The sequence below is a fragment of the Gopherus flavomarginatus genome, chromosome 2, assembly GCF_025201925.1.
Source record: "Gopherus flavomarginatus isolate rGopFla2 chromosome 2, rGopFla2.mat.asm, whole genome shotgun sequence".
NCBI lineage: Eukaryota > Metazoa > Chordata > Testudines > Testudinidae > Gopherus > Gopherus flavomarginatus.
This window is the reverse complement of record NC_066618.1, coordinates 67434368-67459700: the sequence shown is the minus strand read 5'-3', so window position 1 is coordinate 67459700 and position 25333 is coordinate 67434368. Positions and strand designations below refer to the sequence as shown.

The window sequence follows — 25333 nt, the reverse complement described above, 5'->3', positions numbered from 1 at the left end:
GAGATTTACAGGTTTGTCAGTTTACAGTCCAGGGAGATGATGCTGAGTGGCCTGACGGTGTCTACTACGACGGGAAAAAAGACGGTGGCGTGGAAGAGGTGAACCTCTCAACCACCCTGGAACGTCTGCAGCGGCAACAAATCAAGGAGCTGTGCACTAGCTTCGCCCCATTGTTCTCAGCCACCCCAGGACGGACTGAACGGGCATACCACTCCATTGATACAGGTAATGCTCACCCAATCAGAACCCCACCCTACCGAGTGTCTCCTCATGCCCAAGCTGCTATAGAACGGGAGATCCAGAACATGCTACAGATGGGTATAATCCGCTCATCTACCAGTGCATGGGCATCTCCAGTGGTTCTGGTACCCAAACCAGATGGGGAAATACGCTTTTGCGTGGACTACCGTAAGCTAAATGCTGTAACTCGTCCGGACAACTATCCAATGCCACGTACCGATGAGCTATTGGAGAAGTTGGGACGTGCCCAGTTCATCTCTACAATAGACTTAACCAAGGGGTACTGGCAAGTACCGCTAGATGAACCTGCCAAGGAGAGGTCAGCATTCGTCACCCATGCGGGGGTGTATGAATTCAATGTCCTTCCTTTCGGCCTTCGAAATGCACCCGCCACCTTCCAGAGGCTGGTAGATGGTCTACTAGCTGGACTGGGAGAATTTGCAGTTGCCTACCTCGATGATGTGGCCATTTTTTCAGACTCCTGGCCCGAACACTACTACACCTGGAAAAGGTCTTTGAGCGCATCAGGCAGGCAGGACTAACTGTTAAGGCCAAAAAGTGTCAAATAGGCCAAAACAGAGTGACTTACCTGGGGCACCAGGTGGGTCGAGGAACCATAAACCCCCTACAGGCCAAGGTGGATGCTATCCAAAAGTGGCCTGTCCCACGGTCCAAGAAGCAGGTCCAATCCTTCTTAGGCTTGGCCGGATACTACAGGCGATTTGTACCACACTACAGCCAAATCGCTGCCCCACTGACCGACCTGACCAAAAAGACCCAGCCAAATGCCGTTAAGTGGACTGATGAGTGTCAAAAGGCCTTTACCCAGCTTAAGGCGATGCTCATGTCTGACCCTGTGCTCAGGGCCCCGGATTTTGACAAGCCATTCCTAGTAACCACAGATGCATCTGAGCGTGGTATAGGAGCAGTGCTCATGCAGGAAGCAACAGATCACAACTTCCATCCTGTCGTGTTTCTCAGCAAGAAACTGTCTGAGAGGGAAAGTCACTGGTCAGTCAGTGAAAAGGAATGCTATGCCATTGTGTACGCCCTGGAAAAGCTACGCCCATATGTTTGGGGACGGCGGTTCCAACTACAAACTGACCATGCTGCACTAAAGTGGCTTCATACTGCCAAGGGGAACAACAAGAAACTTCTTCGTTGGAGTTTAGCTCTCCAAGATTTTGATTTTGAAATTCAACACATCACAGGAGCTTCTAACAAAGTAGCTGATGCACTCTCCCGTGAGAGTTTCCCAGAATTCAGTAGTTAAAAAGTGTTCTTAAAATGTAGAAGTCTGTTAGTTATATACTTAGGAGTATATGTAAAGGTGCATGTGTTGTATTAATCTGTTTATTTTCAAGTTCTAGAAGGAAATCGCCGCCAGTGAGCTTCCCCACTGTCTGCAATTTGGGGGGCGTGTCATAAACAGATAGCTAAGGGTTAATGTCTCTTGCACCTGAAGCACCTGACCAGAGGACCAATCAGGAAACCGGATTTTTTCAACTTTGGGTGGAGGGAATTGTGTCTCTGAGTCTTTGTTTTCTGCCTGCCTGCTTTCTCTGAGCTTTGGAGAAGTAGTTCTACTTTCTAATCTTCTGTTTCTAAGTGTAAGGACAAAGAGATCAGATAGTAAGTTCTATGGTTTCTTTTCTTTGGTATTTGCATGAATATAAGTGCTGGAGTGCTTTGATTTGTATTCTTCTTTTTGAATAAGGCTGTTTATTCAATATTCTTTTAAGCAATTGACCCTGTGTTGTATCATCTTAATACAGAGAGCACATTTGGATGTATTTTTCTTTCTTTTTATATAAAGCTTTCTTTTAAGACCTGTTGGAGTTTTCTTTACTTCAGGGAAATTGAGTCTGTACTCACCAGGGAATTGGTGGGAGGAAGAAATCAAGGGGAGATCTGTGTGTTGGATTGCTAGCCTGACTTTGCATTCCCTCTGGGGGAATAGGAAAGTACTTTTTGTTTTCAGGATTGGGAACAGAGAGGGGGAGTCTCTCTGTGTAGTTTCACAGAACTTGTGTCTGTGTATCTCTCCAGGAGCACCTGGAGGGGGGAAGGGAAAAAGGATTATTTCCCTTTGTTGTGAGACTCAAGGGATTTGGGTCTTGGGGTCCCCAGGGAAGGTTTTTCAGAGGGACCAGAGTGCCCCAAAACACTCTAATTTTTTGGGTGGTGGCAGCAGGTACCAGGTCCAGGCTGGTGGCTAAGCTTGGAGGTTTTCATGCTAACCCCCATATTTTGGACGCTAAGGTCCAAAACTGGGACTAAGGTTATTACAGATGCCCCTTCCCTCCAGCCCCTGTGCTGCCCCTTCACCTCAAGACCCCACCCCTGCACTGCCCCTTAGCTTCAGTCTTCGCCCTTGCGCCGCCTCTTCTCTGCAAGATCCTCCCTGCTCACTAATCTCTGTCCTCTCCCCCATTGCTAGCCCTTGTGAAACAGCTTGCTGCTACAGTTGTGGATACACATAAAATACGGCTAGCGGATCGCAAGTCGGATGCATGTTGAGTCTAGCAGACGCGGATCCACATTTTTGTATCCGCACAGGGCTCTAAGCATAACATTGCCTATTTTTTCATTTTTTAAAACCTGCCAGTGCATCAAGCTGTGAACCGTTATCTCTTTGTGACTTGCATATCAGATTCTCTTCTTTGTTCCAGCCCTGCTGCTCAATGAATCTTGCTTTTATTAGGTGTATTTTGGGTCATCAGTTTCCTCTTCTGCAGGATATGATGGTCATGTATCTTTAATAATTTGTACATACAAGTACTGTCAAGACACTGCCAGACTTGTAAAAGAGATGGCATCTCAGATTACATAAAATATACACACTAAAGATATGTAAATAGATTTCTACTCTAGGTATATGTAAAATGTTATTTGAATTATTACAAAGTCCACAATTAACTTCCCTATCTCAACAAAGCTGAACCGGTTTTCTCTCCACCAGCACAGAAATGCCCAAGACAACATGTGGTGCACCATGAATGTCAGCCAACTTAGGCTTTCCTGTCATGGAAGAAGCAAATTCCAATGCTGAGGACTTTCACTGGGGAAGAAAAAAAAACAAAAAAACCCAAACCCTGTCTCCAGTTTCCTCCCACTGAAGACTATTAACAGACAACATGGTGATCTCAGCTGTGATCTGTAAGGCGCCCAGTAACAAAGCTTTTCTAGTTAGAGAAGTTGTAGCACAGCATACTGTTGGTGCTATATAAATAGCCGTTGATGTAAACAGATTCTGATGGTTGAAGTGTGTACTCCTTTAAGTTCTGTAATATCTCTGGCCCTAGCAGAGGCTATTTTTTTCTTGTTCTCAAGGCAAGATTTGGAGGGCCTTATTTATGAAACTTGGTTGGCTGTTATAGGATGATTGGGGGGGCAGGGATCCAAAACTTCATTTCATCCCATTCCTTTAAGACTTTTGATTTGTCTTAGGATGGGAGGCACTGAAAGATTGTATGTATTGGTGAATGACTTAAGTATTGCTCTTAGCAAGCATTAAAGATGTAAATGTAGAGTTCTTTAAAGATTAAAAAACCCTTTTGCAGGGCACTTTAATGAAAATAAAAACAGTGATTAACACCAGGGAAATCAAGGACCAAAGAGTCCAATAGTGGATTATGTAGGATGGAATAATGAGCAAGTGTGTGTAAACCAACTATGTGCTCCTTCACTAGACCTTTAGGCAGTGCTAAAACAAACTGAGTCAAGTTAGGATTTATTAACATAAGTCAGTGAAGACAGGGACAATCTGTCATGTTATTGTTAACCACAATCAGCTGACACAATATTAACTTAGTTTCCACAGGGTTTTACCAATGACAAGCTAACATGTACACACACAGCTTGTCTACACTGACTGCCAAGTCGTAACTCCCATGTTAAAATTCCTCCTCCTCCATGTTGTGTTCTACTACTACCTAACTTTCTCATAAAGACGAGCCCATATGATCTCAGCTAAGACAAACCAAGATAAATTGTTTGAAAATGCATCATACTGATTGTTTCGGTGTTACTTTGAGAGGTGTTGGAGGATGTCCGTGAAGAGATTGTGTAGCTGTAGGAAATGTAGAGACCACTTTGGGCTTTCATGTTAGGCTTTATGGCGGAATACCTTGATGTATTGTAACATTTTGTATTTTTAAAATTATTATTTGATAAAGAAACAATCCAACCAAACTATAATACTTCTCCATTCTGATGAATCAGAACACAGTTGGTGCAGAACCACCAGTTATTTTTAATAGTTCCTTGTAGCACAGCAGCACTCTGTTACACTCCTTAAAGTGTATAGGTCTATAAACATAAATAGCTTGTGTGCGGATTATGAATTTTGAGTTTCCACTGTTCAGGAAATGTTAAATAAATCTACTGGCCAGATACCTGCTTTGTATATCAAAATCACTTAACCCTAAAACCCTACCCAACCTGCCTTTTTCATATTAAATCTAAAGATCTTTTAATATATGACACTATGGGGAGAATTTTTTGGTTTCACTGAGATAAAGCTGCAGGGCACTTTGTCAAGACAGACAATTAAAACAGTGCAAAAACTGAGTATTCATTCAGTTCAGTAAACGCTAGTTAAATGTCAAGACAGACTTTTATTCTGACCCAGCTTTCCCACACTTGTCTAGTTTTTCTGTAGACTGTTTCCTGGTTACAGAAATGCTACATTTTCACTGTAAGACTGTTGTTTTTGCAATCTGAAGACAAAGGACCAGTCATAGGCAAAAAACACTTGCATGCAATCTTACTTTCCCAGAAATAAGAGTCAGATTGGCTAAAGAGGAAGGCATTGCAAAGTATTAATATCTAAAGTATTTGTAATTCTAATACACTAGATAAATATTTCCAAGTAAAATTGAGGAACAACCCCTATAAAAGCATCCACTATCAAGTCCTGTGTTCACATAGATTATAACTTTGTGAAACTTGTAATGGAAACTTCTTTGCTTGGTGTCTACATTCTTTAAAATAGCTTGAGTAAAAACAGTTCAGTGATGCCTGAAATTGGAGAGGCTGAAAATACACTTTTTCCATTTGAATTTTTTTGTTTGTTTTTTGAGTAGTGAAAATGGCTGACCTTTGAGATCTGAAGTTAGGTATGGAAGTAATTCTTGCAGAGAAGCAATCTGTGGCCTTATTCTGGACAAAATCGACTGTGACTTGATCAAGTTAAGGGCGTTGGAAATCATGTCCTCAGTATACATGGTTGACTTTTTTGGGGACGCTAAACCGAGACCATACATGTAAACATTATAAAAACATAGCTTATTTAGCTTATATTTCCTAAACTGGCTCCAAATCATCCTGGTCAAATTTCCAGATGTCTTGGAGGAAGTCAGCATGCTATAAGTGATCCACCTATCTGTTACTTTGGCCTTCCATTAGCAAAATAGTGTCTCATTGTCTCTAATGCAGACCTCTGTGAGGTAGAGAAGTATTCTTTTCATTTTAGAGACTGGAGGATGGAGGCACAGAGATATAGGCCCTGGCTACACTAGAAGGGATTTGGCAGATAACTGTTCTAGCAAGCCATGTTGGGGAGATGCAGCTTATACCACCAAAAGTTTCCAGTTCCCAAATGAAATAAACTGTAAGAGCAAGAGCACTGTTTTGCTGGTATAATTGAGTCTATACTACTTGGACTTTTCCTGGCATATCTGTGTCTTTTAGGGGTGTGATTAATTTATTTTTTCTCTCCACACTGCAAACAGACATAGCTATTACAGCAAAATTTTAGTGTAGACCAGGCCCAAGTGACTTGCCCGAAGCCATACAGGAAGCCTGAGCAGAGCAGGGAGTTGAACATGGGCCTCCCAAGTATGAGGCCAGAGCTCCAAACACTGGACCATCTTTCCTGCTGTGGCTGCTTTTCCTTATGTAAGAGCCCTGTTGGCCTAGGACATGAGTTCACACTATGGAAAAGTTTGAGGACTGCTTCTTGAAATGCTCATGGACTGCCTTCTCTGAAAACACCATCCCACATCACTTCATTCCTGTAGCAACTCTAGCACAAAGTGAATACTTTCTTTAGAAGTGTTTCTTTCCTAAGAACTAAGCCCTTCCCCCTCATTTCCTCCATTTCATTTCCCTTTTTCTCTGGCCTTGGACCTCGTCTCTGCTGCCTCCTCTTCTGAAATCTTTGAAGAACAGAATTTAATCTTAAAATTAAATTGCAGATACACAATAAAAATTGCCTCATCTGGGTTTGAGAGTGTCTAGTGCATGCTGAAAAACCCTTCCTTTATCACTGGGTCAATAAACTTTGTTTGAGCCAACTTAAATTTTTATATCAAAGACTTAAAATAATGACACACTTATAACTGGATGACCATAAAATGTGGTAAGAGCCATTACTTACACCTTAGTCAGAGGAAAATGTGGTATTGGTTAGTTGTTTGAGCAAACAGCTCACATGTAGGTGCAGTTGTGTTATGGAATTTAATAATGCAATTTTCCTTAAAGTGCATTTGGGAATAAAGTTCTCCATGGGGGAAAAAATTACAAAAAATACTTATTTTTTTGGCAACCTACACTTGGGACTTCTGGAAAGGACGTAATTGGGAATGTAACTATCCTATATACTCATAGGTGAGGGTTTTCATAAATACCATCTCACAAAGCCTTTCACTTTCTCCCATTCAATATATACCCATTTTGGTGATCTCACATATCTATATAGTGAATTCAGAGGTTTCCAACAACTCATTCTTTGCTACATATTGTGTAGCAATCCTGAAACTATTTTAAAAGTATTTCTTCCTAGTGTAAGGCTCTGGCAAATAGGGCTAATGAGATCCTTGAATGTATAAGAACAGATTGAATGCGTCTAACTTTAAAAATATTTACATAAGTCAGCAGAGCCTGATGAAATGCACCCTCAGGTGCTTAAGGAACTAGGTGAAATAATCTCTGAACTGTTAGCAATTATCCTCCATGAGTTCTCAAAGATGGGTGCAGACAAACATAGTACCTATCTTTAAAAAGGGGAAGAAAGAGGAGCTTGGAATTAGACCAGTCAGCCTAACTTTGATACTGAGAGAGACATTTGAGCAAATTATTAAACAATTCATTTATAAGCACCTAGAGGATAAAAGGTTTATAAGTAATAGACATGGGATTTGTCAAGAACAAATCATGCCAAAGCAGTTGAACTTCCTTATTTGACAGGTTGCTGGCCTAGTGGAAGGGGGAAGCTGTAGATGTGATGATTTTGATTTTAATAAGGTTTTGACACAGATGCACATGACACTCTAGGGAAGTGTGGTCTGGATGAAATTTTTCTAAGGTGGGTGCAAGCCCAGTTGAAAAACTGTACTCAACAAGCAATGATTTACGGTTAGACGGAGGGGACGTATCTGGTGGGGGCCTGCAAGAGCATGTCTTGAGTCTGGGACTACAGTATTCAATATTTTTGTTTAATGACTTGTCATAAACAGATAGTTAAGGGTTAATGTCTCTTTTACCTGTAAAGGGTTAACAAGCTCAGTGAACCTGACTGACACCTGACCAAAGGACCAATCGGGGGACAAGATACTTTCAAATCTTGGTGGAGGGATGTCTTTGTTTGTGCTCTTTGTTTTGTTCTTTGTTCTCTCTTGGAGCTGAGAGGGGCCAGATGTGCAACCAGATCTTTCTCCAATCTTTCTGAAACAGTCTCTCATGTTCAAAATAGTAAGTACTAGATAGAAGGAGGATTAGTCTTTATGGTTGTTTTCTTTATTTGCAAATGTGTATTTTGCTGGAAGGATATTTTACCTCTGTTTGCTGTAACTTGTATCTTAGGCTAGAGGGGAGGGAATCCCTCTAGTCTATATAAGCTGAAGATCCTGTAAACATTTTCCATCTTGATTTTACAGAGATAATTTTTATTTTTTCTTTCTTTAATTAAAAGCTTTCTTTTTTCAGAACCTGATTGATTTTTTTCCTTGTGTTAGACTCAAGGGGATTGGGTCGGGACTCACCAGGGAGTGGTGGTGGGGGGAAGGTTAATTCCTCTCTGTTTTAGGATCCAAGGAGTTTGGATCAGTGGACCTCTCAGGGAAAGTCTGGGAGGGGAAAGGAGGGGGAATGGTTTATTTCTCTCTGTTTTAAGACCCAAGTGATTTGGGTCTTGGGTCCCCCAAAAACCTTCCCTAGGGGACAGGAAGTGTACCAAAACACTGTATTTTTGGTTGGTGGCAGTGCTATCAGATCTAAGCTAGGAATTAAGTTCAGAGGGGTACATGCAGGTCCCCACTTTCTGGACGCTAAAGTTCAAAGTGGGAATAATACCTTGACAACCTGGATAACAGAATGGAAAGTATGCTCATAAAATTTGTGGATGATACCAAGCTGGGAGGGATTCCAACCACTTGGAGGACAAGATTAGAATTCAGACAGTCTTGATGAATTGGAGAACTGGTCTGAAATCAACTAGATGAAATTCAGTAAAGACAAGTGCAAAGCACTGCACCAAGGAAAGAAAAATCAAATGCACAACTACAAAACAGGGAATAACTATCAAGGAGGCAGTACTGCTGAAAAGGATCTAGAGGTTTTAGTGGATAACAAATTGAATGAGTCAGCAATAAGACGGACGCATACCCAAGGACATTGCATACGGCGAGCTATCAGAGGGAACAAGAACAACAGGACATCCCAAGCTTCGCTCTAAAGACACATGCAAGTGAGATATGAAGGAATTTGGAATTGATCCTGACCAATGGGAAATCTTGGCAAGTGATCGTAACAAGTGGCACCCTTGTCTCAGTCAGGGTATCAAAGTCCATGACAAAAGCTGGCTACTACAGCTTGAAGAGAAAAGAGCCCATAGGAGGCAAGCAGCTCCCAACCAATGTACATATATTTGCAATAACTGCCAAAGATCATGCAACTCTCAGATTGGACTATTCAGTCACATGAGACATTGCAAACCATCTACATTATAGGCCGCAATTCCCACTGTCTTTCACAGATGAAAGGATTCCAGCAAGCCAAGTCAGCAATGTGATGAAACTGCGAAAAAGGCCAAAATTCTAGGGTGTATTAACAGGAGTACTGTATGTAAGACACTGAAGTTAATTTTCCCAGTCTGCTCAGCACTGGTGAGCCCTCAGCTGGAGTCCAATTCTGGGCAACGCACTAAGAAAGATGTGGACATATTGGAGAGTCCAGAGGAGAACAACAAAAATGATAAAAGGTTTAGAAAACCTGACCTCTGAGGAAAGGTTTAAAGAAAAAAACCGGGCATGTTTAGTCTTGAGAAAAGAAGATTGGGGGGGAGGGGGACAACCTGAGAAGTCTGTTACAAAGTCTGTTATGGGCTGTTACAAAGAGGAGTGTAATCAATTGTTCTCCCTGTCCAATGAAGGTAGGAGAAGTAATAGGCTTAATCTACAACAGGGGTCGGCAACATTTGGCACGCGGCCCGCCAGCCTAAGCCCCCGATGGGCCGGGCCAGTTTGTTTACCTGCTGCATCCACGTGTTCGGCCAATCGCAGTTCCCACTAGCTGTCGTTTGCTGCTCCAGGCCAATGGGGGCTGCGGGAAGCAGTGGCCAGCACATCCCTGAGCCCGCACCACTTCCCGCAGTGCCCATTGGCCCAGGATGGCGAACCGCAACAGGTGGGAGCTGCAATCACTGAACCTGCAGACGCAGCAGGTAAACAAACCGGCCCAGCCCTCCAGGGGGCTTACCCTGGTGAGCCGCATGCCAAAGGTTGCCGATCCATGATCTACAGCAAGGGAGATTTGGGTTAGCTATTAAGAAAAGTTTTCTAACCATAAGGATAGGTAAGCACTGGAATAGGCTTCCAAGGGCCTCACTGGAGGTTAAGAATAGGTTAGACAAACACCTGTCAGGAATGGTAGGTTTATTTGGTCCTGTTTCAGCACAAGGGGCTGGATTTGAGGACCTCTCAAGGTCCCTTCTAGCAGGCAATATTTACCTCTGGCACTGGAGGGGCCAATAGCAATACATTGCCTCATTTCTAGTACCCAAATTTTAGAAAGGATGTTGAAAAACTGGAGAGGGTGCAGAAAATATCCACCAAAATTATCCAAGGGGTGAAAAAAATACGAGAGCATCAGAGAGCTTGATCTATTTAGCTTATCAAAAAGATTGAAAGGTTACTTGATTAGTGCATAAATATCTTCATGGGGAGAAAATATCAGGTACTAAATGGCTCATTAATCTAGCAGACAAAGGCATAACAAGAACAAGTGGCTGGAAGCTGAAGCTAGACAAATTCAGAGTAGAAATAATGCACAAATACTTTAACAGTGAGGTGATAAATATTGGAACAAACTGCCAAGGGGAAGAAATTCTCCATTGCTTGATGTTTTCATGTCAAGACTTCATGCCTTTCTAGGAAATGCGCTTTAGTAACTGGGTGAAGTTAATTGCCTGAGATCTACGGGAGATCAGAATAGATGATCTAACGATACATTCTGGCCTTGAAATCTCTCTCTTTTAAAACTCATAGGTAATTTGTCTCATTCCATTTTTACGAGTCTTTACCTCTGTCCCAATATCAAATATAGTTGTCCATTTAAAAAAAAATGGAGATGTCTCCTCTTCTCCATTCACCTTTCCTCTCCATTCACCCTTCTTCTTCAGTTAAAGAAATTTTGGTACTTAAAATGGGAAATACGTGGAGGATAATTTACTCTTTGGCTTTTTAAAATATGAAAATAAAGGGGTGTATGCATGTATACACAGTGTTGATGATGAGTCCAGAGATTCTGCACAATGGAGTGAGCCTGTTAAAGATGTAATGTCCTGCAGGATATTGCAATCTATCCTGTATGTCTGCATTGCTGTGACAGCACTGGTTATAAAAACAAAACCAGGAACAGCACGTGCATCACTTAGATTTATTTAGATGGCTGTAGTGTCTCACCTGTGTTACTACCCTCCCCTGCACAGACTCAGTGAACAATAATGGCTGCTGTGTTCCCCATATTTCGCTTTGAGAAATTAATCCTATGTGGATAAATAACGTGAGAGAGTCTAATAGGAACTTAATATCCTTCTTAATGTAACTTAGAATTTGTAAGGCACTCATGTCATGGAAATGAAGCCAGTGCAAATACCTACGTAAACCAAAGATTGTAGACTCTGATAGATGTAAAATCTCAACTTTAAAATGTAAAATCTCTAGATTTGTAATCCATCTGCCTTGACATAGTTTTAGGTTAAAAATATGGCACAGGCTGATTCAAAAACTTGGTCCTGTTGTTAAGACTCATGGCTTCTAAAACTCTAATATAGGTCATAGCTGATGTTTCACAGTGGGACATCCAGTGTGCTGTGTAGGGCTCTAAGACATTCTGTTCTATAACTTCTTTCTGCAGCAAAGTATTACACAGATTAGCTCTTAATGGTAACTTTGTCAAACTGAGTTTAATTCTGCGATCTTTAAATGAAATTTATCACAATGAGAGATTATACTGGAAAATAAAGGAACACGTTAAATCAAAGGTTCTTCATATTGTACAGGCACACATTAAGTAGACTGCCATGGTAACCAGAACACAACTAAAGAAATACAAAGGTAACAGCATATAAAGCCAAGTTCCCTTTATAATTAATTTTTATCAAACTGCAGTTTGATGAGTGAGATCAGTCAAATGCTATTCATTACCTGTGAGTTGTCACTTCAGATATCACTGCAGAATTGGATTGTTTTCTGATTTTCATACTGTCTCTTCTGATGTACATCAAACCAGTGTATTATCAATCTTTCACAAATAACCTACCTGGAACTACTTAACTGCTCACACAAAGAATGTGGGGAAATTAAAACTCTCTGGTACAGGGCCAGATCCACAGCTGTTGTCCATCTGTGTACTTCCATTGTTATGAATAATTTACACTGGCTGAAGATAAGGATTTTTAACCTTAAATTGGCAGTAGGTACCTCTGTTTAACTCTTAATGGTGTGATGTCTATTTCACAATATAGGTAACTGCTGGTTTTCAATGTTTAATGAACAAAAACCATTGACTGCTATCACATCTGCCTATGCTGGTTTCCAAGAATTGCTGCATCTAAGCACTGCGTTTCAGAGAAACATGTTAGAACAGTGCCAGTGATCATGTAGTGCAAGTTTAAGTTAGCATAGTCATGGAGAGTTTCTTTGGTTAAATAGAAGTGTCCACACTGGAGCACTATACAGTTTATGTATGAAGATTATATGTATGAGAATATGGGCTTGTGCGCAAAAAAATGTTGAAATAACACAAAATATGCCTCTGTAGTTGTGATAATATAGCAATAGACATTCTTCTAAGTGTATTTACAGTAGTACATGCTATGTGCTAGTCTTTCCAAAGACTTAAGAACAATCCCTGATCAGAGGACCATCTAAGGATGACAAGTACAGGTTAGGGAAAGAGGGACAATAGATAACTGTATATACAAGCCAATTGAATTCAGTACAGACAGTATGATGGAAGCGGGTCTTTAAGTCTTAAATATGAATAGAGTAGAGACCTTGAAGATGAGCTCCGGGAGGACATAATATGGAAGGAGGCATGGAGGTGATTGTGAGAATCTGATAAACTAAGGAGGCTGAGAGCACTGGTGGAAAGACGAGGGAGGTTCATCACAGAACTTAACTAGAGATAAACAGTATATAGAGCTTTGAAAGTTGTGAAAAGCTGAAATATGATATCACATAAGTCAATGGAGGCATTCAGAGAAGGTTGTTACGTGATCAGCCAGATGGGCAAAGAAGTTGGAGTTTAGCAGCAGCATTCTGAACAAACTGAAGGGGGCAGAAATTGAAGTGTCAGTGATGCATGTTTGAATGAGGCAAAACTCCTACCCAAAAAACTGTGTGTGCTCCCATCCATATATGTATGCATAGAACAAGAGTTTAGTGTCAGGCTCTTAAGTATATTTATGGAAGAAAAAAGTAAGGAGAATATTAATCAGTTTTGCCAGCCAAATTGCCAGTATATCAAGTGAAGGGCTTTATTTTAGGTTGCAGTATTTCTCAGCTGTTTACTTCATACACATATCTGCATTGGGGCAAACAGAACTCCAACAGTGGGGAAGATTGTAAGGTAGTTTAAAAAAATCCAGAGCGCTAGAGATTCTGTTTTTACTGACCTGTCAGTTGCATTGAAGTCTGCTGTGGGAAAGCTATTTCCCATGTTGGACGTTATAGTGGACATGTTGGAGCACCGTTAGAGATTGAACCTTTTAAACAAGTGGCTGGATACATGGTCAACAAATGTGGTATGTCTCGACGCAAACACTAGCACTCAAAACTTTGGTATACTTGGCACGCTGGAAGATTGGTTCCAGTAAAATTGGCTGTGATTACAAGGTGTATCATACAACTTACTGTAGGATCAGGAAAATACTATAGGTACATTTTAAAAGGGAATAAGCACTTGCTGAAGTGAATAAAATCAGAACTACAGTATGTAGAGCTTAATTTGAGGCTGGTTGAAACTGTATCAGCTTTCAAAGTATGAGCAAAATAAGTACAGTTTGTCCTTAATGTGCCGAAAACCTCACTGTTGAGAAAATTGCTTATGCCGAAAGGGGCTTCAGCATTTTGCAGAATGTCAAATATCCGCTTTTTTAATGTTGCATGCTATTTAGGTGAGCCAAGCCAATAGGCAGGCTATAAGTCAGGGATAATATGTGAGAGAGACCTGTCAGCACTGTAATGCTTCAATACCACATTTTGTCCCTGTGACCCTAACCTACTAGTGACAGTATGATTCATCGTCCAGGAAGAGCTGAATGATCTCCACCCTAAAATCAGGTAATTTTTGGAATCTGGGTTGAATTTGGCAAATAGTTTCAGCTGGGAAAAAAAGGATTTTTTCTTCAATATTTTTGAAATGTTTAATCTTTGTTTCAAAGTCTTTTGGTTAGAAATTTAGTTTTAACCAAAAAAACCCCAAACCTCACCAAAAACTAAGTTTTGTTTTTTTTTTAACTCAAAATGAAATCTTTGGGTTTTTTTATGTTGGTGAAGAAAAAACAAAAACAAAATTGTTTCTGGATTTCAGGTTAGCCACCTAATCAAATAAAAAAAAACTGCTCACTTCTATTTATAGTTTTAAAAATGTTTGTTTCAAGTCTTGAATTGCATGGAGTGCGTGATGTCTAAGGTTTTCAGATATCATCTAAGTCAGTGACCAAAGACAGCACCACAAATTTGAGAGAGTTGTTACTATAACTTGAGCAATGGTTGTTGGGAACTTTTTGATCATATACATTTCGTTTAAATCTGCTACTTTTAAAGTGACTCTTGCAGACAGAGAAGATCTCATTTTTATTAATTTGGGAGGTACTCTTATACCATGGTGATGAGCTATAGAAGTACCAAAGTAAACAGTTGCATTTTTCCCCAGAATGTTTTCACTGTAACACCTTTCTTTTTAGGGAAGCTTGTACTGTTTGTATTGTGTCTTGAAAAATTTTCTCTTGAATTTACATCTGCTAGATCAGGGGTCGGCAACCTTTCAGAAGTGGTGTGCTGAGTTTTGATTTATTCACTCTGATTTAAGGTTTCACATGCCAGTAATACATTTAAATGTTTTTGGAAGGTCTCTTTCTACAAGTCTATACTATATAACTAAACTATTGTTGTATGTAAAATAAATAAGGTTTTTAAAATGTTTAAGAAGCTTCATTTAAAATTCAATTAAAATGCAGAGCCCCCCAGACTGGTGGCCAGGACCCGGGCAGTGTGAGTGCCACTGAAAATCAGCTCAGGTGCAGCCTTTGGCATGCATGCCATAGGTTGCCTACCCCTGTGATAGATGGCGTTTCTGTGCTTAAAGACAAACCATAATTGTTTGACGGAATAGTCATCCAGTAGTTTGTCTACGGTAGGATGTGTTTTGCCTCAAGTTAGCGGGTTAACCTTCATAAATATATTAACTGGCAGTTTGGACACTTAGAACATTTGTATCCTGATAAAAGCATCGGAGGAGTTTCCAGACTAGCCTTTACAAACTGGCAATCAATTAACCTGAGGTTTAAAAATCTGCAGACAAACCATAGAAGAAAACCAGGTTCAATCACTTAGCAGTTACTATTATAACTCTTCTATTTGGATAGGTAGTTAAACTGACAGGCAGCCTCCCCTACCACTTGTGCTTTATGTATTTTTAGTTCCAGTTCCAGTTATACCATTATACCATTTGAGAGATCACTCATCCTTTTTTTTTTAAACTGCATTAGAAGATGACGACGACTATAGTAGAATATTTAACATTCTTCTGCATCTCTCTGCTCTGGTGCAGTGCCTGTTTCTGAGTCAGCAGAATGCTTGTAGGTCAGGTGTTGCTCTGCATCAGAGTTGTTTAGTATCTTCCTTCTTCAAAGGCTGACTGGTCTTATTACCAAGGCACAATCACCTTCTCTTCTCCCCTGCCCCTTACACCTCTGCCTTCACAGATGTATATGGGAAGTATGTAACTCACTGTAATTTAATTGTGTTTATCAAACCCCAAATAAGACTAAGCTGATCTGACCTGTTTCTCTTTCACTAACTGCACTTAACTGACATAAGGGAATAAGATGAATATGACAGTGAAATATTTGTTCTCCAGCTCTAGCTATGTATTTAATGATTTTTGAAAGTTTGTTGAAATACTAGTCAGACTTGCATTACCTTTTTCCCTTCACTTTTTAGGATGGCTGTGGCTCCTCCCAGTTATTGTTTTGTTGCTTTTCCACCACGCACTAAAGATGGGCTTGTTGTGTTTGGAAAAAATTCTGCACGGCCTCGAGAAGAAGTACAGGAGGTGGTCTACTTTGCTGCTGCTGCTCATGATCCAGGAAGCAAAGTTGAGGTAATGGGCTTCATTGTGCTTAAAATTACAGTATAGGCGAGTGCCATTTCAAAAGGTAAAAGGTGCCCCTTGTATTCCTGTCAGATTTTGGACTCTGTATTCCCTAAACTCAAATTTATAAGGTCCAGAATGATTGAATAATGCTTCATTCTGAGCCTGTCTACCAGAACAAGCCTTAGGAGTTGGGGAGGGCTGGTGAGAAGATGCTCGGGAGTTCCCAAATGGCAACTATAGTAAAACTACTACTAACTACTGTGTGTTATCTGGCACTTTACCAACCGGAAAGCTCTAGAAACCAGCATTTTCTGAAGCAGACAAGCTGACTTGTTTACACTTAGCTGCTTGTGCTACGATCTGTACTACTTGCCAATACTCATTTTTCTGTCAAGGTAAAATTTTCCTAATAAGCTGGGAATAGCAACAAATATTTATTTATTTCAACTGACACATCCTTTCAAACATCAAAAGGAATGAGTTGGGCAGTGGTGCTCTTGTCTGACCCAGTCAATGCATGTCTAATTTAAAGGTGCAGCAAACCTTTAGCATTTACATGTCCTGTAGTAAACTACTTACTGTGGAAACCCTCTTTTCCTAAAGGACCAGATGCTGTTAATTGCAGCGATGCATGGAAATGCTGCAATACATCTGTGCTGGCACCTGTTGAGAATTCTCCCTGGTTGCAGTGCCTTAGTGCACTTTGTGGTATTTTGCTTATTTGAAAATTGTTCTACTGATGTTTGTTTAGTATTTCCAATGGCTCAAATTCCCTGACAAAACCAAGGGTGTAATTCTACAATGAATTGCAAGTAAATAGTTCAGTTCTTTTCACCCTCTAAAGTTTTCCTTTGACTAAACTGCAATCCTGTCATCATTGGTCTTTTCAAGTGGAAGAGCTATGGACAATACAGCTAGGAATGAGTTAAGATGCATGTACAAAGTCTTCCATGTGTTACTGATTCCTGCTTGAAATCTGAATGTAGAAACAATATACAGTATTGGTCTTTTGCGCCAATGTTTGTTTATATATTATATAATATAGTTTCTCTCTCTCTCGTATGTGTGTATAGATAGATAGATATAGATATTGCTAAGCCTACTAGGCCTTTTATAGAATGTAAAGTTCTTACCAAGGTATGCTACTTACCTTATAGCAGATGTCAGCAAACCAAAAACTACTATGAGCCCTACAGTATTCGCACAGAGTTATCCAAAAACGAAAGTGTGCTCCTGGGTAGTTGGTGTGATCTCTTCTATCTGTATCCCAGAATCTAAAGGTTTTCTTCAGAGAATACTCATTTCTAAAACGTCCCATCACTACTGTCAACCAAGGACAAATTCTGACTTGGCTACTATGAAATACTAGCTTGACTGGCAGTGCTAGGAATCATACTCCCGCTGACCAAGTACAATAGGAACAGCACAATAGTTGCTTTTCATTAATATAAGAGAATCTCTTGTGCTTGTCTTCATTCCCCCATCTTATTGGAAAGCTTTGTACTATATTTAGATCTGTCATCAATTTTTTCCTTTATGCTAGAAGTGAAACAGAAGAACCAGGCTGCCTGATTCTCCTTAGTGTGGGTGGTGGTGAGATGGGGGGAATTGCATGCAAAGTCTCTCCTGCTTTCTTTTTCCTTGCTGCCCCATTTTCCCCTCAACTCTTCCTGTTTCAGACAGCAGCAGCGAGAAGTGAGAGTATGGCAGTGCTATGAGCACACATGCAGCTTTTTGTCATTCTAAGCTGAATTTTTAGAAGCATTTAAGTGATCTTGGCTACAATTCTAAAATTAAAAATGATAGTTACAAAAAATTGAGACTTTACATTGCTATCACTTGTAGGATGCCTCAGATTTGAGTAAAATGATATAGTATGCTGCACTTAAAATTTTAGCTAGATGCACTCATCAGATTCAGTGATCAACATTTGTAGTTTTAGCTACATTGTAGTGACTTATGTACCAGTTTTCTATGAATGGTGCATACAATGACAGTAAAACCAGCCACATTCAAAAATCATGAGGCAGTCCCTCCGTGGCCCAGCACTCCACTCCACCAAATCACAATTAGCTTCAATCATGGGTGGTTGTTGTTTTTTTTTAAGTTATTTGTGTTCTGGCTTGAGGCTGTAGAGTTCACGCTGTTAAGCTTTAACCAAGAGGACCAGAAATGTGCTCTGTTTTAAAATGGAAGCTGAGGTTTTAAGAAAAAACACCAAATATTCCAAGAGATGGCACCAGTGACTGGGAGAGATGCCACACACCCAGGCTAGTATGGAGAATCAGAAGGGAAAGTATAAGGGAATAAGTTCCTGTAATGCTGCTTCTGTCATGAAATGTTGGCATTTTTAGAGCAGCCAGCATGACTAGAAACCTAGCTTTCTTTCTTCCTGTCCATCTCACCCCATTTTTCTACTACTGTTACCTTCTTCCCACCAATACAGGGAAAGAAAAGCGAATTCAGGCCATTTTAAGAACACCCTCTTCTTTTTGTATGTTCTGGACTGAAAAAATTAATCTGACTATTGAAAAAATTAAACTTTTTGATGTTTTTTACATCTTCAAATATATTGATTTCAATTACAACCCAGAATACAAGGTGTACAGTGCTCACTTTATATATTTTTACTACAAGTATTTGCACTGTAAAAAAACAAGAAATAGTATTTTTCAATTAACCTAATACAAGTACTGTAGTGCAATCTTTTTATCATGAAAAAAGAACTTATAAATGTAAAAGTTGTACTTTCACAAGAGATTGCACTACAGTACTTGTATGAAGTGAATTGAAAAATACTATTTCTTTTGTTTATATTTTTACAGTGCAACTATTTGATTTCAGTTACAATACAGAATACAATATATATGAAAATTTAGAAAAACATCCAAACTAGTTAATAAATTTCAGTTGGTATTCTATTGTTTAACAATGCAATTAAAATTGTAATTAATTTTTTGAGTTAATCATGAGTTAACTGCGATTAATCAACAGCCCTAGTTGAAATCCACGCAAATTATGCAAACACAAAAAAGTTATTTTAACTTGAATTAAAATATAGAAGCTGAAATGGCACAGAATTTGTGTAAAAATACTGTCTTCAACGCATGTAGGCAATTCAGAGAATATGAAAAAAAAATCGGTATAGAATGAAATGGCAGCATTTTGTTGGTTTGCTACTTTACTAACTCCCACTGTGCTCAACGAATTCTCTGTTATGGAATGAGACTTTTTCGGAATTGAGAGATTAAAACAGAGATGCCTCCAGGTGTTTTCACAGCTCAGCAGGTGCATTGCTTGTAGAATGTACTGTATCCTTGCAACAAGAGTGGAAGGAATGTGCTTTAACTGCTACTGCTATGTGAATGTGACAATGAACGCTGCCTCAATGAGCAGCAATTGGTCTGGTTTCCAGTAGTTTTTATTTTCTATACATCCTCAGATTTGGGAGGGAACCCCAGGCATTTTTGACTTATGTGGTGGGGTGTAAGTGTACCTAATCAGAACATGATACTTTTGTGGAAAAGGGAAAAGTTTAAAACTCCCTAGACCTGGCTCTCTCCATCTACTTCTCTCTAAGTGCTCCCATCCTCTCCCTAAGAAAATCAAAGCCCCCAATAAATTAAACACGATGAATGCCTAAATATAGAAGTTATGATCATCCAGTCAGGGAACAGAAATAATACCATGTCACTTAGATGACCAGTCTAGTAATTTGTGAGTGAATATTGAATATTTGCAGCAAACAATTCACAAGCATTCTATAGCCTGAAATGTTTGCACTAAATATTTAAATACAAAACACATTTGTAGAAATCCTGATCTATTGCCACACAGCTCTAACAAAAGGGCCAAGTTTAAATATATTAGCCCAGCTGTAATTCTGTTCTGATGAGCACAACTCCCTTTTATATTAACCCAAGTTGTGTACTTAACAAGAATAGAATGTACTCAGAGTATGGAACGCCATACCTTCTTAGTGTCTGAAAAAAGATGCTGCAGTCCAGTGAATGGGAGATTTTTTTTTATCCTTACAAAAGCCAACTAGCAGTTGAGATAAAGAAGGGCTTATCTAAATGAAGACTTCATGGCAGCCTGGAGTGCGAGTAACTTTAAAGCAGAAGTACATCAAAGTGCACCATGGAACTGTTAGTGCCCATCTGGTAGCTCCAAATGGACACTAATGTGAACTTGCCATGCACTCCCAGCTTGCTGCAAACTAAATGTTTGTTTAGACAAGCTCTAACTTCACCTTGGTATCTTCAATATTTCCTTTCCTTAATATAGAGAAATACAAGGGAATGCTGCAGATGGTGAGGTGATTGCATCTATTTGTGCAAGGCAAAAATCAAAGCTTCACATTGGCAATCATGCACATGACTTCCTTCTTCCATACAACTATTGACACTCTAGCACTGAAAGTTCCCCCTTTGATCGCTGTGACCGGGGTCCTAGTGGGGAGCCAGCTGTGGTCACTCAATTAGGATGAACTGCAAAGAATGAGACAGACAATCCTCATAAAGCTGGTGGATATTCCAATACTTAGAGTTACCAAGCAAGCATAAAACAGCTTCTTTATTGTCTCACTGGTTACTCAGAAGTCCAAACAACACAGTTCCCTTAACATGATCCAGCCTCAGGCCTCCATCAAGGTACCTAAGATTTTTCAGAAATCATCATATTTGACTTATTTCATCATATAAAAGAAAAAGTTCTACCAATCCCAAAGAATTGTATACATTACCTCCCAGAAAAACGATGAGGCGTCTGGTGGCACCTCCCAAGTTATTGAATATTCCAGATTTTACCCAAATACACACTACAGCCAATTCTTATTAACTAAACTAAAATTTATTAAAGAGAGAGAGAGAGAGAGAGAATGGTTAAAAGATAAGTACACGTACAGACATGAGTTCAATTAATTGAGGTTCAGATTCATAGCAGAAATGGTGAGCTTTGTAGCTATTTCAGAAATAGTTCATAGGTTATAGACCAATGTGCAAATCTCACATTCAGGGCGTACCAGCATAACTGGGACCTCAGTCTTGCGATTCAAACTTCCCCTGATGACAGAATCAGGACCTAGTGATCTTTTATACAATTTCATGTCTTTTGACAAGTTGGAATTTCCTCGGTAAACAAAGGTAATTAGGATTATTTTGAAGGAGCTCCATCACCAGTACTTAGCTATACGAGTTAACATAAGGCCATTTGCTTGTTCCTCCACCAGTCACAGTACATTTCAAAGAGAGATGAATACTGAGATATCCTGTATTTACAATTCATTTAAATGATAGGATGTTCTTTTGGCCTCTGAATTATCAGAATACAGCATAGACAGGGACTGTTGATTACGTTGTGAGCCTACTCATATGTTATGTATATACACAAAAACACAAACATTATTTCTTCCCCTGTCTTTTGAGGGTTATTTATTTTGCAGGATGTTTAACCCTTTCTCGCCATGCATCACAATCCCACAGATTGTTATAGTTCTGAGACAACCTGTGGCCCATGAAGCTGGAAGGAATAAACTAGAGAATCTGTAGCAAGAACAATTAATACAGGAATCTATACAACTATGAAAAGGGATGCAAGGGGAGCCTCTCTCTCCTTTGTCAGAGGCTGCAGAGTCATGCCCTGCAGTACTTCTGCAGGCTGTAGTTTCCTAATCCCAGGCAGCCTCCACATAATTTCAAAGCACAGCATCTCCTGCCTTAATAAGTTCTTATTTTGCAGAGGCCTCCTGTCTTCATAGGCCTCCAAGAAGAACAAGATGAGAGCAGGACCAGAGACAGTGCTTAACACCCAACAGGTTAGCCCATTTGCACAACTAGTAGTTGTGGAAGCACTGAAAACAGTCAGAGTCACTGCATGTGACTGATCCAGGCTCTTCCTGGTTGGTGAGATTAGGGAATGCCTGGGACCTCTACTAACAATGTCACACTTCTGATGAGGGAATCTACCAGTCATCCTAAAACATATAATGGGCCAACCAGTACAAAAAGAAATAATTGCTCAAGGGCAGAGACCTAAAGCTACCACCTAGTGTCTAATCTTTATTTTCTAAAGAAGTTAATTGAGAAGCTACCAAGAAAACCCTGTAACGCCACCTTTTGATTGGCAGTAACTTGCCTTGTTCACACTGGCATCATCGTGTAGAGTACAGGCACTACATGTGTAGCTACATGCCACAGTGAAAGGCAGGCTGTGTCCACTGTGACATGTAGCTACATGCGGCAGTGAAAGGCTCAGGCAGGTGGACGTAGCAGGGAAGGACTCCAGCAGTGGGGAACTGCTAGAGATATTCCCTGCTGTCTCCCCACTGCAGAGCCCTTCCCTGCTGCTGGAGCCTTTCACTGCAATGGAGAAAGCAAGGCACTACATCGCTTAAAAATAGCGGTGTAGACACTGAAGGCATTGCATGGGCATGTAGAGAGCTGTGTGGGGTACATACCCTAGGGTTGAGGCATATAGGGCATTCTACTTGCTTAAGGCATGCCTCACTATTGATATTGCTATTTATACCCATGCTAACTGGGTGTGCAAGTGTCTATACACTTCATGCTGCTGTACCCTCAGACTTCAGAACATGGTACAGAGACAATACGTGTTGGTATGGTAAATGACCTTTTTCCCCATAGATGAGAGAAATATATCAGTACTCCTCCTGCTGGAGGCTGCTGCAACACTTGATATAGCTGATGACCAGTCACCTCTCTCCAGCAGGATGACCTCCCAGGATGATCTTACACAGGAATGTTGACCAGTAAGGGGAGACTTATGAGTACAGAAGACAAGGTTTTCACAAGAGTAGGATCTAGACTGTGGAATGTATTCCTGAAAAAAAAATAAGTGACCACAGTACTAATTGCATTCAGAACTAAAATATAAATATTTCTTCACCTTCATTTCCCTTCATTTTTATTTTCTATTGACTTTTTATTAAATATCTCCCCTTGCCCCCCCATATGTGTAAATAACCTAAGAATAAATCAGGCTACAGTTTGGGAAGACCATTTCCATCTTTAAATGCTAGGAAGATGTTCAAACTACAGAGTAAAATAAAATGTGTTTGTGAAGGAAAACTGATGGTTATTCTCTTGCCTGGCTTTTCAAAGATGTACTCTTGGGTTCTCCCCCCTCACCCTTCTTGTCAGAACATATCCATAGACTTCTGATTTGCAATTTTAAAATGGTCCACTGCAAAAACTTAAATTCAGGCAAATCAGTCTAGATGTTACTTTCCTGTGACCACACTACCAGTTCTGATAAACTCTCACAGTCTTTATTTCTCCCACATATACACAACCCGCAAATTTAAATGGATATGGTTGGCGTTTTCTCTGGAGGTCCTTTAGCTAATTCTGTTTTGTTGCAGTAATGGAGTAAGTGTTTCATAAGGCACCTAATGTTGTATCCAAGTGAAGGTCCAGATTAGCCATGAGTATATGCATTCCATCTTTATAAACAGTATTACTACCTACAAAATGTGGTTTGTGTCCCTTATGTTTTGACAGGTATGGTATCTGTATTGCTGCTGTATGAGTTCTGTCTGCAGCTCAGCTTGTCATTCATCATACGTATAATCTTTTGGAGGTCTGGTACTATCAACATGGAATATAAAAGTGTTTCACTTTTTCTATAATGTAAAGATTAGCTGTGGTTTTTTTTCAAGTGACATACAAATTGTGCGATAATTATAATAGCCCTTCTCTCACTCCCCCTCCCCTATTTATTGTGAAGGCTAGAAATACCATGTGTTTTACAATTTGTGGGTATGAAAATATAATTTACTAAGATCTCCTTGACTAGATTTCAGTATAGAAGAAAATAATGTACTCTAGTGGAGCAAGATAATGGCTAGCTTTCAGTTTCATTCAGCATTCTCTCTCCACCCCCAATGCAGTGTACATACATTGCAATTGATCAGGTGCCGAAGACTCATGCTATTATGCTAAGCAGACCTGCCTGGCTTTGGGGGGCAGAAATGGGAGCCAATGAACATGGAGTCTGCATCGCTAATGAAGCCATCACCACCAGAGAGCCAGCTTCTGAAACTGAAGCCCTGCTGGGAATGGATCTTGTCAGGTGGGTGGTTAATGGCTAGACTATGGATCTATCACTTGGCCTATTAAAGGCTGCAAGATGGTTGTATTGTAGCAGGATATTGTGCTATTAGCAATAATGGCGGAATATATCAATGACGTAGACGCTAAGATTGGGATTTAAAACTGTATAGGCTGTAAACACCACCTATAGATATGCTATTTATACAGGGCCCTGAACATGATCAAGTTAACATTTTTGTAACATTTGGAATGTATCAAACTAGCAAATATTGCTACCCCAACCTAGTTTGCATTCATTAAAATCGGTACCATATCTGCCTACCATACAGAACAGAAATGATATATTGTCAGAATAAGAAAAGCTGTAGTAAGGAAGAAGTGATTAACTCACAGCTCTGTATTGCCCATCATTTTCTTCTTTGAAGTATCTTACTCTGACCAAGAAAGCTTACTCATATGCATAAAAGCCCTAGAATAAGTAAGTTACTGTAGCCCCACTTCAGCACATGCATTCCAATGTAAACCCTTTGCCCTTCTCTTGAATGCTGACTGACAAACTTGAAAGTTCATTCACTCCAAGCTGGCTGCCTGAAAGGCTTGCTCTGCATTTGTAAGTCTGAAGCTGCACATTGAGCAGCAGTGAGGAGAATCAAAAAAACAAAACCAAGCAGGAGGAAGAAAGGAAATGGCACAAATGAGCTAATAGAAAACGTGAACTGCTTCTAGCAAGGGAGCAAACAGACTACTACATATGTAGGTAATGGTCAGAATAAAATGATTGTATCCTGTTTTTTAGCAAAGATTCTCTTTTTAATGGCATATCCTATGGCTCGTTGATACTATCAAACTTATGTTTGTCCCACAGGCTGCTAGGTTTTTAACAAGTGACAATCTGGATAAAAAGAGTTCTATGTGTAGTAAGTGTGAATCGTGGCATGTCAGAAATCTAGTTTAGCAGTTAAGTATATATGCCATTTAGTAACACTGGATCCACAGCAATATATGAGTAGATGCCAACCTAAGGAGAAGCCAGTAGTGTCTGAACAATTCACCCACTGTCTGAACAATTCATTCGGTGAAGGAGAGGACAAAGATCAAAGCCAACAATAGCTCGCACCAAAGAGAACTAGAGATCACTATAACCATCAGCGTGCTGTTCAAATTCCCCCTTTTAGTTGTGAAAACTTCTAGAATAC

The 25333-nt window shown here is 40.0% G+C and overlaps 1 protein-coding gene across 1 annotated transcript in view; it reads left to right on the top strand.

The window, feature by feature from the left end:
- SCRN1 (secernin 1) overlaps positions 1 to 25333 on the top strand; it is a 55765-nt gene that overhangs the window by 9835 nt on the left and 20597 nt on the right. Inside the window, exons 2-3 of the mRNA XM_050938695.1 lie at positions 15912 to 16071; positions 23975 to 24156. Coding sequence (XP_050794652.1) covers positions 15913 to 16071; positions 23975 to 24156 — 341 coding nt within the window. The 5' untranslated portion in view covers position 15912. The remainder of the gene's footprint in view (positions 1 to 15911; positions 16072 to 23974; positions 24157 to 25333) is intronic.